The sequence below is a fragment of the Eubalaena glacialis genome, chromosome 3 (genome assembly GCF_028564815.1).
Source record: "Eubalaena glacialis isolate mEubGla1 chromosome 3, mEubGla1.1.hap2.+ XY, whole genome shotgun sequence".
Taxonomy (NCBI): Eukaryota; Metazoa; Chordata; class Mammalia; order Artiodactyla; family Balaenidae; genus Eubalaena; species Eubalaena glacialis.
This window is the reverse complement of record NC_083718.1, coordinates 138573469-138593720: the sequence shown is the minus strand read 5'-3', so window position 1 is coordinate 138593720 and position 20252 is coordinate 138573469. Positions and strand designations below refer to the sequence as shown.

General features: G+C 35.1%; 1 protein-coding gene across 1 annotated transcript in view; it reads left to right on the top strand.

Moving 5' to 3' along the window:
• Positions 1-20252, top strand: part of LEPR (leptin receptor) — a 68182-nt gene that overhangs the window by 37709 nt on the left and 10221 nt on the right. Inside the window, exons 11-17 of the mRNA XM_061186478.1 lie at positions 990-1149; positions 1267-1349; positions 4177-4393; positions 5196-5378; positions 7126-7221; positions 8611-8713; positions 9650-9725. Coding sequence (XP_061042461.1) covers positions 990-1149; positions 1267-1349; positions 4177-4393; positions 5196-5378; positions 7126-7221; positions 8611-8713; positions 9650-9725 — 918 coding nt within the window. The remainder of the gene's footprint in view (positions 1-989; positions 1150-1266; positions 1350-4176; positions 4394-5195; positions 5379-7125; positions 7222-8610; positions 8714-9649; positions 9726-20252) is intronic.

The window sequence follows — 20252 nt, the reverse complement described above, 5'->3', positions numbered from 1 at the left end:
TAAATATTATTTCTTATAACTGTTTAAGAATTTTATTGCAAAGGTTTATTTTATTGGCATAAAAGTACATCCTCCTGTATTCCATAGCTCTTTTTATTAAATAGATTGATCTAATTCTAACCCTTTTAAGGAATGAACTTTCCTGCTATTTATCATTTACCAAAATGTGTTTTATAGTACATTGATCCCATACAATGTTTCTTGAAGAAAAGATCACATGGCTTAATAAAGTTTAAGAAACCCTGAATCACCATATGTCCCTAGTGTAGAATCATGATATATTACATATTAAAGGTTTGGAGAAGTCCTGAATTTAAGAAACATTTGTGACTTTATTTCATCCTATGTTTCTCAAACTCATTTTACCAAGGAATCTTTTTCCCTTTAACAATGTTCTTTAGTACACACATGTTCAATGGGACACATTTTGGAAGAAGCTGCTTTTATCAAACAACCAGAATCACACCCATAGTGACAAGTGTGCATATGATGCCTTCCTGTGTCAGTTTTCTGATGGCAGCCTGCAAAGACCTAGAAATAGCAGGAACCCTAGAATAGAATTAGATCACAATGAGTTGCTGTAATAAATGTGACAGTTTACTTGCTTATTGAGGAGACTGAATATCAGAGATTCTCTACAGCAGGCCCTATCTAACCCCTAGGTTAAAATTCTTAAAAGTCTTTGTGTATAGAGGATTAGTGGATAGAGATTAGTAATAGGGTAAAAGAGTGATTGGGAAGTGAGGTTGCAAGTGGGCCAGTCCAAATCTTGTCACGAGATGGAAATAACAAGATGACTAAGGCAATCCTTAACTTGAAGGAGCTCATGATTCAAGCCTAATAAGAGTATTTATAAAGCCAGAAAACACAAAGTCAGTTCTCTCTTAATTTTGGAATAGTGTTAGGGTTTAAAATAAAATGCACTTCAGGGCCCTTTAGCTACATATGTGTTAGTAATGATCAATCTAATAGTTTGACTTATTTTACAGGTATTTGAGGTGTATGATGCAAAATTAAAATCTGCCAGTTTCCCGGTGCCAGACCTGTGTGCCGTCTATGCTGTCCAGGTGCGCTGTAAGAGGCTAGATGGACTGGGATATTGGAGTAATTGGAGTACTCCAGCCTACACAATTGTCACGGATATAAAAGGTTTGCAGAGATTTTGTGAACGTGTCTTAAAAATGCATAAGTATGTGCTTCCAATGTGACTGAAAAGTAATCCTTCCAAGAACACATATACAACTTGGGCTCCTTGTTATTTTGCAGTTCCTATCAGAGGACCTGAATTTTGGAGAATAATTAATGAAGACAACACTAAAAAAGAGAGAAATGTCACTTTGCTTTGGAAGGTATTCCTGACTGTTATTCTTAAATTTTACTTCTATACTCTTGAAAGATTTGCTTCATTGTAAAAAAGACTTCATTGTAAAAAAGACTTTTTTAATAATTCTATAATTTTTAGTCTCTGCAATCCCAAGTTTATTTCAATTTGGAGAAGTGATTACAGAGAGCCAAGATGTAGAATGGAGGGAGCACTGGCCTGGAGTTCGGAGACTTTAATTCTATTCTTGGCTTAACATAGTATAGTTAATCAGTGCTTTTTTGACAAAGTCACTTAGACCCTTCAGCCTCAGTTTCCTCATCTGTGTCAATATAAGATTGGACTAGATGATATCTAGTGTTCCTTCAAGTGCAAAAATTCCATTTGTATTTAATTCTAAACAGAGTAAACGTGGCTTTCCCTACATATCTCAAGGGCATTTAGATTATTCTTTTTGTATGATGGCAAATACACTACGGATATTTCCAAAAACAATGAGTATACAGCTTAGAAATTTTCAAAGCGTTCTCTCCCCCAAATGAATTGATTTCTATCCCAAGTGAATGTATTTTTTTTGGTCCGAATTTTAGGGAGACACAAACATTCAGTCCATAGCAAACATCATTTGTCATTAGGGAAATACATATTAGAACAACAATGAGATACCACTACACACTTATTAGAATGGTTAAAATCCAAAAAAACTGACAATAAATTGCTGGCTAGCATGCAAAGCAACAGGAACTTTTATTCTTTGCTAGTGGGAATGGAAAATGGTACAGCCACTTCGGAATATAGTTTGGTACCTTCTTACAAAAAACTTTGGTACTTCCATACAATGGAATATTATTCAGCAATAAAAAGAAACTGCTATAAAGCCACAAAAAGATATGGATGACTCTTAAATGAATGTTGTTAAGTGCTAGAAGGCTGCCTAAAGGGCTACATTATGATTCCATTTATAGGACATTCAAGAAAAGGCATAACTATAGAGATGGCAAAAAGATCAATGGTTTCCAGGGGTTTGGTTGATGGGGAAAGGTTTGAATGGGTGAAGAACAGGGGATTTTTTATGATGGTGAAACTATTCTCTATAATATTGTCCTGGTGAGTACATAGCATTATGCATTTGCCAAAACTCATAAAACCTTATACCACAAAGAAAAAACCTTAGTGTATACAAATTAAAGATAAATTGTTAGGAGGTTGGAGAATCCCAGGGTGGAATCCAGACTGCAATAAGAGAAACTAACTGTATTACAAATGTATGGAACAGCCTTACTGAAGGATGTGGGAGAAAAAGGTTCAGACCTAGGTAACCTTGTTAATGAGTAGATTCTTAAGACTAAAGGCAAAAGAAACTACATAACCACTGTGTTCTAGTTGATAAAGTCATTTCTCTCACAAGGTACGGGTTAACAATTCTTGTATCATTAGATATGCAAACTGGAATTGAACAATTAAGCATTGGATGATGGATGGTAGGAAGGACCCAGGTTTCTCACTGTTTAATTGGTTACAGACAAGCAAGGAGAAGATCGGAATGATCCATGTGGTAATGGATTAGGGTTGGAGACATCAGTATGAACTCATATTTAGCTTAATATGGATACAGATGGATTCATTTAGAAATTTTCATAGATATGTGTGTATATAGATGTAGTATACACAGATGTATTTCCTTGATCTGTAAGCTGAGAAATCCATATTCTGGTAGTAAGGAGCATTCCCAGATTTGTTTCTAATACTATTCTCCAATAAAAGGAACTAGGGCTCTGTGAAAAAATGCTTGGTTATAGGGCTGGGGCAGGAAATAACACAAGATGAGCCTAGAGCAGCTTGTAGGACTAGAAAGTAAGGACTTTATCATCAATTTTACTTGGTGGTTACGAAAGTAAATATTTGTATATGAAAACTGACAGATTTTTTTAAAAAACAAAATGCAAAATTTGCATGGTTTTTCAGACATTTATTTCTTGCAGTGGCTGCTAAAATCTTACTCACCACCTACCCAGGTTCTTCCATGCCCTGCAGGGACATATTTATGTTTGTTTGTATTTATGTTTCTCAATTTCTGACTTAGAAGAATCTCAATGACAAAAATTGAGAAGCACTGTTCTAGTCTATTGTATAGAGTTAAGCTTTCTAAGGGTTTACAAGGGATTGGTAGCACTTAAATCTTACCTGAAACAGGTGAAGGTGATGGGGGAAGTGGGACATATTGTTATATTCTGTAGAATGGATAAATACAATTGGACTAATTATGAATCATCAGTGACCTGGTATGATTTTTGTTTTAACTAAAGGCACAAATTCTGGGGTTCCATGTACACTTTCCTGATAGCCTCTGTTACTGGAAGGGGCAGCATATCAAGGGAAGAAAAAAAATGAGTGACCAGTCTTACCAGGATTAATAGAAGTGATGACTAATATCTTTTCAACTCTCTCTAGTTGTTGCTTTATGAAAACAGAGGGTTATTCCTTTTTTGCTTTTTAGATGAAGAAACTCTCAACTCTCTTTCAGTCTTTCTTTTCTCTAGAATTAGAGTGAAACTTCCAGGTAGAAAAGTGTCCTATTTGTATCCATACTTCATTATCTTCAAATGATTTAGTCTTTGAGTCTTAAAAAAACAAAAACAAAAAGGGGGAGATAAGTTTCCCATGCTCCATAGCCACCCAGACGGCTTCAGGGAGACTGTGGTCAGAGCCCCATAACTCAGCCTTGAATTCAGCAGTGCTTGCTATGGCCTGACCCCTGCTTACCAATGGGAAATGTTTAATAGGAGTTCCATGAACTCAGTCAGTATAAAAAACACTGTAGCCCTTGAGCTAATCAATTTTTATGTTTACCGCAGCCCCTGATGAAAAATGACTCGTTGTGCAGTGTGAGAAGATACGTGGTGAAACATCATACTTCCTGCAATGGAACATGGTCAGAAGATGTAGGAAATCACACTAAATTCACTTTCCTTTGGACAGAGCAAGCACACTCTGTTACCGTTCTGGCCGTCAATTCAATTGGTGCTTCTTCTGCAAATTTTAATTTAACATTCTCATGGCCCATGAGCAAAGGTAAGAAAAGGTACACCTCACTTTGCATTCACAGAGTCCAATAGATGAGACAGACATTAATCAAATAATCATGCAAGTTAATGCCTATTTACAAACTGGGACGAGTGTTCCCAGGAAAGGAGTATAATTTTATAAAAGAAAAGAAAATAGGAGCCTAACCTGGTATTGAGGGTCAGAGAAGCTTTCTTGAGGATACAGTAGAAGAATTAAAGTTCTCGCTCCCGCGAGAGGAAAAATCTGACCAAAAGTCCTGTGGTCCAGGAGAGGATATGAAGGAAGACCTGGTTGGCGCTGGTGCAAAAAACGTCCAGAAAGGCCGACAGAGGCTCTGAGGCATGGCCCTCAGGGAATTGTAGGCATGATAGGAATTTTGTTCTCACATGCGGAAGTCTGGAGGCTTTTAAGTGGGACTCTGTGGAGAGGGTGTTAAAATGATCAGATCTGTGCTTTGAAAGCACGACTCCATCAGCGGGAGAGAAGATTTGGAGGGAATTAGAATGATTAATAGGCTTGTACAGTATTACAGTAGAGAACACCTTTTGACCATATCCAAAAATCTCTTTTTTGGACTTTAGGTAGAATCTTATTTCTCCTCATAGCATGTATTCCCACACCTCTCTGCTTATATGACTCTTGTGACACAAAAATAATTGCCATGTGTAAATGTCTGCTTTATTTATTTGTATAAATGCCTGCTTTCTCTTCCTTCTCCCCTTTTCAGTAGGTTATATGTTCCTAAAGGCAATTAGGAGATCTTCATTAATTTTGAATTTAAAAATAAATTTCCTTCTTTTCCCCACAGTAAATATCGTGCAGTCACTCAGTGCTTATCCTTTAAACAGCAGTTGTGTAATTCTTTCCTGGATGCTATCACCCAGTGATTACAATCTGATGTATTTTATTCTTGAGTGGAAAATTCTTCATGAAGACAATGAAATTAAATGGCTTAGAATCCCTTCCTCTGTTAAGAAGTATTATGTCCACGGTAAGCTTACTGTACTTTAATTGTTTCTCCTATGGATTAGTATGACGCTACAGATTATTAATTCAAATAACATAGTCAGTTAATGAAAACTTCAAAAATATAGATGATAGATCTTGCTGCCTAAATTGTCATCCTATTATAAACATTTAATTCTATTTCATTTGATCCTTTTCCATTTAAATATTTTATGTAGTTGTAATCATATCATCTACCACTTTTCTTATGATTTGTTCCTTTGATATATCACAAGCATGTTTCTATTTTGTTCACAATCCTTATAACTATTTTTTAAATGATTGTATAGCATTTTATTCAAGAATCTACATAAACCATTTATTTATTTGAGAACATTTATGTTGCTTCCAGCTTAACCTTTTTTTAAAACCATTTTAATGGCTTTTGATATCTACTGACAAATTGTTTTCCCAAATTGTGTACCAACTTATGATGCCACTAGCAATGAGTGGGAGGGCCAGGCTGAAGGTCTGAGGATCATAAGCCAGCATAATATTCCCAAAGTAGACCAGTTACCCCCCAAGGTGATTAAAATGCAAAATATTAGTGCACAATACAGAGTCTCCAAGCCTGAGTAAGGTTTAAGCAGGTAAGCTAAGGATTGCCATGTTCTTGTTTACAACATCATCCCAAAGGCACATACTTCTATTTCATTGCAAAGACCCTAGAATTTAGCATCGAGGTAAATAGAAACAAATTATTGATAGAGAACTAAATCCAGTTCATTACTATACTGTTGTCTAGGTGGTTACTCTCTGTGCTTCAAAGAGATTTATCTCTTGTGGAATAATATTTATATCTTATTAGCATTTGTAAAAATGATAGATCACTGATAGATCCATTTTGAGCTTTGCTATGAAGACGATCATCCTCCATAGATCTAGACACCTGGATATATAAGGGAATTCCTGGTCCCCACTCCCGTCTTCTTTGCGTGGGATTTCATGAGACTTTAGTCTCCCAGCTGCCTTGAATGGGGAGGCTAAGTAAACTAAATTCTTTTTCTTTTTCTTTTTTTTAAAATTTATTTATTTATTTATTTTTGGCTGTGTTGGGTCTTCGTTTCTGTGCGAGGGCTTTCTCTAGTTGCGGCAAGCGGGGGCCACTCTTCATCGCGGTGTGCGGCCCTCTCACTATCGTGGCCTCTCCTGTTGCGGAGCACAGGCTCCAGACGCGCAGGCTCAGTAGTTGTGGCTCACGGGCCTAGTTGCTCCGCGGCATGTGGGATCTTCCCAGACCAGGGCTCGAACCCGTGTCCCCTGCATTAGCAGGCAGATTCTCAACCACTGCGCCACCTGGGAAGCCCCCTAAATTCTTATGAAAAGGGAATATTGCTGGCTTTGGTCTTAGGAGGTAGAGTGTATTGTCCTGGAAAGGGAAATAAAACAACTCCTACACCCTGAACTTGAACAAACCAGCTATCACTGGAACACGCCTTTGAAAAATTGCAATCTTCTATCTTTGGGTAAGATTTTAAAACATTATTTGTGAAATTGTTGTCATTACAGTAGAATTGGTAGTGCTTAGATTGTCTTTGAAACTCCTTAATTATCAGTTTCAATCCATAGGTAACAATCATCAGTTTTTAATCCATCAGTTTCAACCCATAAGTCATCAGTTTTACATCCATGGAAATATAAGAGAGAGTCACTTAACATTTTTTTTTACATAGATTTCACTCATTTATATTAATTCAGTGGGAATGACTCTTTAAAATATTTTTTCTCCTCAGATCATTTTATCCCCATTGAGAAGTATCAGTTCAGTCTTTACCCAATATTTATGGAGGGAGTGGGGAAACCGAAGATAATTGATAGTTTCACCCAAGGTAAAAATGTTTACTTTTAGTTTCTTTTTACACAGATGTGTGGTTTCCTCCTTAGCTAGCAGTAATGCTGCCATCTGATTATTTTCTTTCTGATGGAATCATGGAATAGCCCAGAGTCTTACATAGATGCCTCATGGGTGACTGCAGTAAGGGTACATGGTTCCATGGTGGTGGTAAGAAGAATAATCAGGCGTGGTATTGTGTTCTTGTATTGGTAAGTAAAAATTTCAGTCTAAAAGTTGATGGAAACAAAATAAAGGGAAGTATCCAGATATACAATAAAATACATCATCATAAAGATTAATTGGAAAAATATTAATTTTCTGTACAATTAATATAAATACACCTACCCAAACAATATGTTTTGACTCATATTTATGAGTCTTTAAATTTTAATCATCTTCTAAAGGAAATCTTTTTCTAAAAATAAAACTGTAGCAATAATTATAGAAAAAAGTTCACAGGGTGTCTTATATTTCTGATTCACCTTACTGTACTTGAAGTGGGAACATTTTGATTTTGCTATTACTTTTCAGATTGTCTTCAAATCCAAGCAACCCAATAATGAAGTTTCAAGAGAGAAACATTTCACCTGGTTTTAGAATTAAAATAATTATAAAGCTTCATTCATGTATTGTTCAACAAATATACACTGAACACTGTTCTAAGCACTGGGGATTGAACAGTGAACATAAGTCTGTGCCCTAAATGGAGCTTAAACTCCAGTACTCTAATAAGAATGACAGACAATAAACAAATCATGTATAATATAATGTCAGATAGAAATAAGTGCATGAAGCAAAATAAAAGTAAAATGAAGGGATAGAGTTAAAATATGGTGCTTTAGTAAGGATGGCCAAAAATGGTCTTTTTCTCTGTGAAGGTGATATTTGGGTAAAGTCCTGCAAGAACAAAGGGGAAGAGCATTTCAGCAAAGGGATAGCAAGTGCAAAGGCCCTGAAGAGTGAGCATGCTTTTTGGTTCAAGACACAGTAAGGAGGTCAGTGTGTCTGGAGTGAGCAAAATAGAGGTTGGTGGGTGTTGTAGGTTGCCTCCTCTAAAAGCAGATGCTGAAACAAAGAGTCATCATAACAACTTTTATTGACACTTGGACTCATATAACCTAAAAGTGACCAGATGGAGAGAGCTGGCAAATAAATACTTTTGAAAAAATGTTTTGCTAAATTACAAGAAGCATAATTCTGACCAAAATAATAATTTTATTAATGTGATCAAAGCTATACTTTTATCTTCCTCTTTCTGATTTTTATATCTTTAAAGGTCATTCAGATTTATGTTGAAATCGGAAAAAAAGTCTATTATAATTTCTGATTCAGAAAGATGTTATTTCCTCAAGCTTCAGAGTTGTGTGAATTTTTTCTTTTTCAGATGATGAAACACACCAGCGTGATGCAGGTCTATATATAATTGTGCCAATAATTATTTCCTCTTCCATCTTATTGCTTGGAACATTGTTAATATCACACCAAAGGTATTGTACTTGGTATTAAAATCTTGAACATATTTAAACCTTGATTTTAAATCCAAATGAGAAACACTAAAGTGTTCTAAATATTTTTATATGTATTTGATGGCAATGAGATGGCATAAAAAGAAAAAGCCTGATTTCAGGAAACCACACTCCGTTTTGCTAGTACACATAAGCCTCAGGGAAGAAATTAGTTTGTTTTTATTTTTTTACTGTATATACATTCATGAAATAACAAGCTTATAATAGGAAATCCTAGGCAGTATGTTCTTAGAGGTGAGAAGAATGGCTTTCAGAGTTGTACAATCTAGGTTGAGAACTTTTAGTGGTGAAGATTTATCTGAAGCCGTCAGTTCACTTATGGTCAGTAGGCATTCTGCTTTTTAAACGTCAGTGCTGAGTGGCTCCATTCTGTTTGGTTTGGCAAATGGCCTTGAATTTCTTGGATGGTTCTTTGGGTGCCCCATTACTCTGTGCTGAGAGGTCCGGACCATTGAGGTTATTTCACACATGCCAAATCTCTACAGAAAATTTTGTCTTCTAGCAGTGAAGAGGGAAAAGTGATTTTACAATCTGAATTTACCTTTCAGTCAAGTGAGCTGATCGGGCCATATCCTGTAGAATTGTTTCTGAAACTCAATTGATGACCATATTTAATATTTAATTTTCTCTGAGAAAAACCTGTGCAAAGCATTTAGCACAGTACCTGGCAAACAGTTTTCAAGAAGAGTTGGCTATGTTTATTATAGTGATCATTAACTTTGGTCTAGACAGAAAGTTGGTGGAGATCTTCATGGTAGAGCATGTGAAAGTGAATCTGATCCTACTGAGGCATAACCAGTCTGGTAGATAAATTTCCAGTTTGTACATTTATTAACTATTAACATTTTCAATGTGAATGTTTTTCTTTACTTCTAATGCCTTGTTTATCTTCTGTAGGATGAAAAAGCTGTTTTGGGAAGATGTTCCAAACCCCAAGAATTGTTCCTGGGCACAAGGACTTAATTTTCAGAAGGTCCCTTTTTCAGTTTTTTAAACCCCAGAATATATAAGATCGCATTTTAGATGCTATATGCCTTCTAGAGCTTCAAACATTTTTAAGGTTTAAAACATTTTAAGGATAAGGTTTAAATCTTATTTTATTCAATTCATCTTAATATGAGTCTATTTAATCTGTTATTTGTTTTCAAGAATAGCAAGATGCAGGGATTTGAAACCAGGACAAAAAAAATTCAATAAGTAGTTTATCATCTGAGTTAACAAATACATATCTTTCTTCTGTGTCACAGTATGTAATAAAATAAATATTAGAATATTAGAGTCAAATCTGGTGGAGAACAAATATTTGTATATACTTTTTTGGTATAAATTGATTGTCCTTAGGAAAAGGCTGGAATCAATATTTTTTAACCCTTGTAATTATCTCCATAATTACTTAAATCAATTAAAAACTATATAAATAATCCTTTCCTCAAATACTGCAATCTGAAAAATGCAATTATCATAATAAAACTTACATTTATGAAGATAGTTCCTTTCAAGCTACTTTATGAAACAATTAGTCAACTCTAATAAAATAATTTGCACTTTATAGTAGAACTTCTCAGAAAACTCTAGAGTTTAACAAATGTATCATTAATTCCCATAATTTCCCTTGAAGCAAGGTTGGTTTTCCACCCATAAAACTGGGAAAATAGAATTCAATTTTCATGGCAAAATATCTTCATGCTGTTTTGAACAATAATCATATGGAGGTTATTATGCAGTCTCAATAATTGTGTCATCATTAGTCACTGTTACAAGTCTTCAGTGGTTTTCTTTTAGTTACAAGATCAAGTACTCAATGACTTCTCTCTACAATCTGTTATCAACCTACAGATTTCATTTTTTCTGTCCGTGGGCCTTAGTCATGCCTATACTATTCTCCTCACCTCTACAGACCCTTCCACGTCAATGAAGACCTTGCTCTAAGCTCTTCTTTCCCCAAGCCTTTTGTGAACAAACGTAGTTCAGAAGAATTTCTGCCCCCTTTAAGTTCCTGGAGCATTTTATTTTTTATTGTGAAGAGCGTTCCGAGTTCAAGGACTGTGTTTTACCAATCACAACTATTGTTGAGCTCCTCCTGCTAAATGCAAAGTACTAAAGTCAGGATTTATTAATGACTTGCTGATATCTTATAATAATGTCCATGTATTTATGTGCAAATCACTGAGATACATATTCTTACACTCATTAAGATTTTTACTTCAATTCTCAGTATCTATCTCTGTTTCCTCTCCTGTAAAATGAGGTTTAATAGAACTTACCTCATTGGGTTGTTTGGGGGACTAAAGAAGATAGTACTTCTAACATAGTATTGTCTCAACAAATATTAGTTATCATTATTTTACATATTTACATGTTTTATGTTATTCTTTCAGTTACCCTGTGGGATAAGTATTATAATCTCCATTTTATAGAAGAAAAAACCTAAAGCTTATAATGGTTAGGTAACTTGTTTTAGAGTCTGGCTTAGTTTTCTAATTTGTCTGACTTTGGGGCCTGTTCTATTAGTAAGTGTTCTCTCTGGCTTTCGATTTTTTTTTTTTTTGACCATGACCCACAGTGAGAAAAATGCTTTACCTTGCAACCTAGTAAATGAGTAGATGTAGATAATATGCAAAACTGAAACAAAAGATGCTCAAAACAGTTTTACTATTTGCAGCACCCTCTGTTTTCAAAATTCTGTTTCATTTCAAAAATACTGGTTACAACACTCTACATTCATTCACATACTAACGGATATGATTTGCGGTTTGAAAACACTGCTCTACAGTTTACCAATGAATGAATGAGTGAACAGATATGTAATAATGTGGACAAAATAATGCAGACATTTAAATTGTAATGTTTCAGCGGAAGAGACAGTGCCATATCTTCAGACATGGTAGCAGTGTAGTTTTACATATGGTCATTCTCGTTATAGAAACTTCACTTAGCCTGAATCTAACCAGCCCCACACCCATACACTTCTCAGCTATGCCCTTACTCATTGTAAGCCACGGAGTCTCCTTTCATTAAAGCAGAGCTGATGGTTTTTTCAATTAGTAAAGTATTTATTCCTCTTCTTTCTCTTCCATTATGAATTCTTACAGTGATGTTTATTGTAGTGATAGTGATATTTCAGCCATATGTATTTGTTTGTCATTCATTCATTCATTCATTCAGCAAGCACAAAATGAGAATAAGTATTTACATGTAAGTCTAGGATGTTGCTAGGCTCTGGGAAAACAATTTGTAAGAGATTCTCCTTACCATCTAGGCAGTAAGACAGTGAGGTCATAGAGGAGTGACTTGGTTAAAAGCAGAATAGAAAGAACTTTTCTTTTCTCTCTCTAAAATGGTTTATTTATTTTAAAATCCATTAATTCATTCCATCCATTCATTCAAGGGATATTTATTGAATAGTTATCCTATGCCAGTCACTATGCTAGGCCTTAGGGTTAAAATGGTCAGAAAACAGGAACTCTTGGAGTGTGCAGTCTATGGGGAAGATAAGCATTAATCAATTTATAACTGAAATAACAAATAATATACATTATATATGTTATATGTAATATATAATGATAATATTACAGACACTAATAATGATAAACTACGTGTTATGAAAGAAAGGGGCCCAGTGTGCTGAGTGTCGTGTGTGGGACGGGGGTGAGCTGGTGAAGCTAGGAAAGCAACAGGTGAGCTGAGATCTGGAAGATGAGTAGTCATTAACTAGGATTTGTGGTGGAGGTTAGAGCCCAGGCAAGTCCACCCGTGAATACAAAGTCCTGTGGTAGGAAGTACCTTAGCACATTTGCAAGCTGAAAGCGGGGAGATTAAAAGACAAAGAGTAAGGAGGAGATTATTTTTCTTAAATATTGGGTTTTTTTCTTCTTTTAATATGAGAGGAGTTTTGTCTAAAAAAATCTAAATACCTATCTAAATAAAAATTTAAAAGCTTCACCATGTCAGTACATATAAGTGCAGGGAATAACCATCATACTGTCTCTTTCAGAGAAGCTAAAACACTCTGTCTTCATTATGTTGAGCTCTGAAATCTCTCTATGAACCACCAGGAAAATGGTTTCTAAGTGTTTACTAGGGCAGGGAAATGATTAGGCCCACCTCAGCAAAATGCAGTTCGAACCTGCACCAAATGGCTTTTCCCTTTTCCAGAAAATGCCCGACACAAAGGAACCACTTGGTGGATGTAGGTTCAGTCAGTGACTGTTTTTAGCCTATGCGCTACCCGGCTGAGCTCCCTGAGGAGGAGTGTAATGCCACAGCAGATCATCCGGCAGACATATACAATAGACGGAAATATCATCACATTTCCCCAGGTTCTGGTAAACTGAGGAAGTGTGAAGAATTTTTTAAGTACAGTAGGTGTGAATGTCCTTATTTGTAAGACTGATTTTTTTTTTTTTTTTTTTTTTACTTTTGCCAGTGTTAGACTTCATAATCTTGTTAAGATATTCTTTAAGCATAACTAGCCCTCAAGATGCTTAGTTTATTACTAGGGCTTAACAGGTACACAATTAGGAATAAATCAGTTTTAGGAATATTTGAAGAGTAAAGAAGAATATAATTTCAAAGGTTTTACTAATGATAAAAATCTAATCTTCTAAAATTCAATAACTTCTTAAAATTTCATCTTCTACTTTAATTTCCTAAATAACTAAAATATATCTTTTTAGGGGAAAATGATATAGTATAATTCACATTATATTTCTAAAGAGGACAAGACAAATTTACTATCTGCTCCATACTTTCATATTCATATTATTTTATTTAATTCTCTGATAGACCTAATAGCCTTATATTTTCTGATGACAAAACTGAGGCATAGAGTAGTTCAGTAGCTTGTCTTGATCATCCAGCCTATAGGTGTGAAAATCTTGGTTAAACTCAGGTCCATCAGACTCACATTGATACCCTAGCCATCAATTCCATATTAACAATGTATTGCTTAATGTACTTAATGCCCCTAAATTGTACACTTAAAAATATTTGAAATGGTAAATTTTATGTTACGCATATCAACACGCACAAAAATTGGCAAAGGATCTGAATAGACATTTCTGCAAAGAAGATGTACCAATAGCCATAAGCACAAATGAATATATATATGCTCAACATCATTAGCGATTAGGGAAATGCAAACCAAAAACACAAGATAGCACTTTACACTAGCTAGGACGGCTATAATAAAAACGACAGATAATAAGTGTTGGTGAGAATGTGGGGAAATTGGAACTCTCCTACACTGCTGATGGGAATGTGAAAATGGTGCAGCGCTTTTGGAAAATAGTCTGACAGTTCTCCAACAGTTAAACATAGAATTACCATATGACCCAGCAATCCACTGCTAGGTATATATCCAATGGAAATGAAGTCATATATCTACACAGAAGCTTGTATATGAATGTTCATAGCAACAGTGTTCATAATGGTCAAAACATGGAAACAACCCAAACATCCATCACATGATGAAATGGATAAGCAAAATTTGAGATTTCCAATTCTAAAACAAAAGGAAACAAACAAAAAACCCACAACGCATTGCAAAGTAAACAGACTATGGGAGCCCATTGTTTTTAAAAACAATTCAAATACAGTATTGTTTAAAAGGAGGTAATAATTTTTGTATAAACTATTTCCCTTAATTTGTTCTTCAAATTCAGGTCTTTTTGAACATTGATTTTTATCTATACCTGTAATTTCTAGACAATAAACCTGATTTCTAAAATGTCCCCTAAAATTAATTAATTAATTTCTTCCACTTTTTAAGCTATCATTCTCCTTCCCTTTATAGTAAATCAAAATCCATACTAAACCTGTAAGTATTCAAATCAAAGATGAAAAAAGCCAGTATTTTGAGGTATTTCTCAAAAAAACCCACATTTGTTTAAAACAACATGTCAGTATAGGATGATACCATATGTGATGAAAATTCTCTTATATAATTTCCCCTTGATTTTCTTTCTTTTGTATGTTCCATTTCCTTTTACCCTTTAAAATTATTTTAAGACAATATAAGTACATAAAATGGAGTAATATAAAAACATCTGTGTACTAACACAATATCTTAAAATTTTCTCATATTTGCCTCATATTTTTTTTATTAATAAAAATTATAGATAAAGTTTGTCCTGCTTGTTGCCCTTACTATTTTTGGTCTCTCCTTCCCTTCCTAGGGCACCCACTTTCAAGAATATAGTATGTATTTGTCTAGTTCGTGCTTTTATACAACACCTTTTTTCTTACACCTGCATGTATGTATCCATGACCAATTAACAATAATACATTTGGTTATTGTTAATGTTAATACATCTCCCATATCATTCAAAAATTATTATTTTCTCAGCATTCTTTTTGAGATATCTTCATGTTGATATAGTTTATTTAGTTTAATCATTTGATCCATAATATTTCATCCTATGTATATATACCACGATTCATATATCCATTCCCCTGCTGATGGATAGAAAACTCTTTTCTATTTATTACAAACAATGCTACAGGACACATGGTTGTATATGTCTCTTTGTTCTCTGGGAATATATTCCTTGATATGTCCAATTATTTTAAAAACTCATTTTGCATTACGGTATGCCTAGTGTGCATGGTTTAATAGTGAAATAGTGTGGAAAAACATTTATTGGACAGTATAGTCTCTTCTGCACCCTTCTCTACCTTTAGTCTTGCTTCCCAAGTGCCATTACTTTAAACTGGTTTGCTTTTAATTTTTCTGGCAGGTCACCTTTATATTTCTAAAAATAATATGCTTATGGCATTATGAAATGTAGACATTATTTACTGATTTCTGGCTATAAAGTGGATTTACTTATACACATACTTTTTCTCCCCTTCTTTCCCCATGCTCCTACCATATATAGTTCGTCACTTTTTTCAATTCCTTCAGTAATCACTCTGCAACCTCAGAAGAATCTTCTTAAACTCCATTTCTTGTTCCATGAAATAGAGACTGTTTCTTGGAGCTCCCCTTCCCCCATTTTTTCTTTTTAATAAAATAAAGACATTAGCACTCTTACCCTTCCCTCCATTTCTCCCTCCACTTCCCAATCTCTGTCAACTGTAACTTTACACTCTTACTTAAGTCAGGGTTGATAACATGTTCCGTGCTATAATTTGTCTATGGGTTCATTTTAAAAAATAAAAAACCCAATAAACTGCATTTGCATTGTTATGAGTATGTAAATATTGTTCCTTGCAGAAGCAAGTAATATGTAATTATATTACCACACTTTTTGGTGGTTCCAGTGTCACAGGAGAATGTTTTTTAAAAAAATTTTAGAAACATTCCACCCTGTTGATTTAAATTGTGCCAAATTTTAGTTGGCTTCATTTTTAGTTTTTATGTTTTGTGTTTGTTTTGCTTTTTCTGGAGTTTCTAATTGCTTCTTAAAAAAAATTTTTTTTTTAACCTTCTGTGCGCTGCTATTATATAAGCTTCTTCACTGAGACCTGTTCCCAGGGCACCCTGTCCAGGAAACCCTTTATCCTCCTACTGCAATCTGGATTAGTCCTTTTCTAAAATTGCTGCAAGCCATCACTCTGAATTTTCCCTTAACTGGTTTCTAATGCATACTGTTTTCTAGATTTTTTTCCCTTCCTCCTTATTGATTAACTAATTCCTTAAATGACCTGCCAGGAAATATTGTGTAAGTCGGAGTCTGTGCATGCCTGAAATTCTTTTTATTTGTGCCTTCCTTGCTTGATAGTTCGGTGGAATATCAATTTCCAGGTCGACAAGCCTTTCCAATAAAACTTTGAGACAATTCCTGCCTTTTCATCTAGCATCAGTATCACTTCTGAGAATTCAGAGGCCATTCTGATTTTTACTCCTCACTGGTTACTTGCATATTTCTGACTTTTAAAATATCTCCACATTATTGATGTTCTAAAATTTTAGAGATAGGTCTAAATCTATTTAGGGAGATTCTTTTTTATGTAACTTTGTCCTCATTTGAAGACACTTTTGATTCCATGTCTCCTGTCAACTCTAAGCAATTATATTATTTCTTTGATAACTTCCTCTCCTCTTATTATTTTGGATCTCTTTCTAGAATCTGTATTAGATGGATGTTGAACCCTCTGCATAGATCTTCTATATTTCTTATCACTTCTCTAATATGTTCTGTTTCTTTGTCTTTTTGTTTTACATTTAAGACCTTGCCGTACCCTGTTTTTTCAGTGCTTCTATTAAACATTTATTTGCTATTTAAATTTGTAAATTTCCAAGTATTCATTTTCATTGTATTCTGTTCTGGTTTTATGCATGCAATATTTTCTTAAGTCTTACTAGAAATACCAATTTAGAGGATCATTGTTTGTTTTAGAAATTCTCTTTTCTTCTATTCCCTGAATTCTCTATTTCTGCTAGGATCATGTTCTCCTCCTATTTATCTTGGCTTTATTTTTTTTAATCTCACAATTTCCCCAAATGTCTGGAAATCCTTTGTTTTTCTTTCATGTTTAAGAATAAAATAATAGGCTGACTGGGAGAGCATAATGCACCTAAGCAGGGATTGTTGGCCTAAATGGGTAGACAGGGCTCTGGCTAGATGAGGAGAGATATGGTTGTAGACACGAGTACCTCACAGCTGCTAGATTCCTCCCCAGATAATTTCCTTTTTTTTTTTTTTATTTATTTATTTAACATCTTTATTGGAGTATAATTGCTTTACAATGGTGTTCTAGTTTCTGCTCTATAACAAAGTGAATCAGCTATACATACACACACATCCCCATATCTCCCCCTTCCTGCGTCTCCCCGCCACGCTCCCTATCCCACCCCTCCAGGCAGTCACAAAGCACCGAGCTGATCTCCCTGTGCCATGCGGCCGCCTCCCACTAGCTGTCTATTGTACATTTGGTAGTGTATATAAGTCCATGCCAATCTCTGACTTTGTCCCAGCTTATCCTTCCCCCTCCCTGTGTCCTCAAGTCCATTCTCTACATCGGCGTCCTTATTCCTGTCCTGCCCCTAGGTTCTTCAGAACCTTTTTTTTTTTTTTTTTTTTTTACATTCCATATGTATGTGTTAACAAACGGTATTTGTTTTTCTCTTTCTGACTTACTTCACTCTATATGACGGACTCTAGGTCCATCCACTTCACTACAAATAACTCAGTTTCGTTTCTTTTTACGGCTGAGCAATATTCCATTGTATATATGTGCCATATCTTCTTTATCCATTCGTCTGTTGATGGACACTTAGGTTGCTTCCATGTCCTGGCTATTGTGAATAGATCTGCAATGAACATTGTGGTACATGACTCTTTTTGAATTATGGTTTTCTCAGGGTATAGGCCCAGTAGTGGAATTGCTGGTTAGTATGGTAGTTCTATTTTTAGTTTTTTAAGGAACCTCCATACTGTTCTCCATAGTGGCTGTATCAATTTCCATTCCTACCAACAGTGCAAAAGGGTTCCCTTTTCTCCAAACCCTCTCCAGCATTTATCGCTTGTAGATTTTCTGATGATGGCCACTCTGACTGGTGAGGTGATACCTCATGGTAGTTTTGATTTGCATTTCTCTCATGATTAGTGATGTTGAGCATTCTTTCATGTGTTTGTTGGGTTTCTGTATGTCTTCTTTGGAGAAATGTCTATTTAGGTCTTCTGCCCATTTTCGGATTGGGTTGTGTGTTTTTTTGATATTGAGCTGCATGGGCTGCTTGTAAATTTTGGAGATTAATCCTTTGCCAGTTGCTTCATTTGCAAATATTTTCTCCCATTCTGAGGGTTGTCTTTTCATCTTGCTTATGGTTTCCTTTGCTGTGCAAAAGCTTTTAAGTTTCATTAGGTCCCATTTGTTTATTTTTGTTTTTATTTCCATTACACTAGGAGGTGGGTCAAAAAGGATCTTGCTGTGATTTATGTCAAAGAGTGTTTTGCCTATGTTTTCCTCTAAGAGTTTGATAGTGTCTGGCCTTATATTTGGGTCTTTAATCCATTTTGAGTTTATTTTTGTGTATGGTGTTAGGGAGTGTTCTAATTTCATTCTTTTACATGTAGCTGTCCAGTTTTCCCAGCATCACTTATTGAAGAGGCTGTCTTTTCTCCATTGTATATTCTTGTGTCCTTTATCAAAAATAAGGTGACCATATGTGCATTGGTTTATCTCTGGGCTTTCTATCCTGTTCCATTAATCTATATTTCTGTTTTTGTGCCAGTACCATACTGTCTTGATTAGTGTAGCTTTGTAGTATAGTCTGAAGTCAGGGAGCCTGATTCCTCCAGCTCCGTTTTTCTTTCTCAAGATTGCTTTGGCTATTCAGGATCTTTTGTGTTTCCATACAAATTGTGAAATTTTTTGTTCTAGTTCTGTGAAAAATGCCATTGGTAGTTTCATACGGATTGCACTGAATCTGTAGATTGCTTTGGGTAGTATAGTCATTTTCACAATGTTGATTCTTCCAATCCAAGAACATGGTATATCTCTCCATCTGTTTGTATCATCTTTAATTTCTTTCCTCAGTGTCTTATAGTTTTCTGCATACAGGTCTTTTGTCTCCTTAGGTAAGTTTATTCCTAGGTATTTTATTCTTTTTGTTGCAGTGGTAAATGGGAGTATTTCCTTAATTTCTCTTTCAGATTTTTCATCATTAGTGTATAGGAATGCAAGAGATTTCTGTGCATTAATTTTGTATCCTGCTACTTTACCAAATACGTTGATTAGCTCTAGTAGTTTTCTGGTCGCATCTTTAGGATTCTCTATGTATAGTATCATGTCATCTGCAAACAGTGACAGCTTTCCTTCTTCCTTTCCGTTTTGGATCCCTTTTATTTCTTTTTCTTCTCTGATTGCTGTGGCTAAAACTTCCTAAAATATGTTGAATAATAATGGTGAGAGTGGACAACCTTGTCTTGTTCCTGATCTTAGAGGAAATGGTTTCAGTTTTTCACCATTGAGAACGATGTTGGCTGTCGGTTTCTCATATATGGCCTTTATTATTTTGAAGTAAGTTCCCTGTATGCCTACTTTCTGGAGAGTTGAATGGGTGTTGAATTTTGCCGAAAGCTGTTCTGCGTCTATTGAGATGATCATATGGTTTTTCTCCTCAATTTGTTAATATGGTTTATCACATTGATTTGCGTATACTGAAGAATCCTTGCATTCCTGGGATAAACCCCACTTGATCATGTTGTGTGATCCTTTTAATGTGCTGTTGGATTCCCTTTGCTAGTATTTTGTTGAGGATTTTTGCGTCTATGTTCATCAGTGATATTGGGCTGTAGTTTTCTTTCTTTGTAACATCTTTGTCTGGTTTTGGTATCAGGGTGATGGTGGCCTCGTAGAATGAGTTTCGGAGTGTTCCTCCCTCTGCTATATTTTGGAAGAGTTTGAGAAGGATTAGTGTTAGCTCTTCTCTAAATGTTTGATGGCTGTGAAGCCATCTGGTCCTGGGCTTTTGTTTGTTGGAAGATTTTTAATCACAGTCTCAATTTCAGTGCTTGTGATTGGTCTGTTTATGTTTTCTATTTCTTCCTGA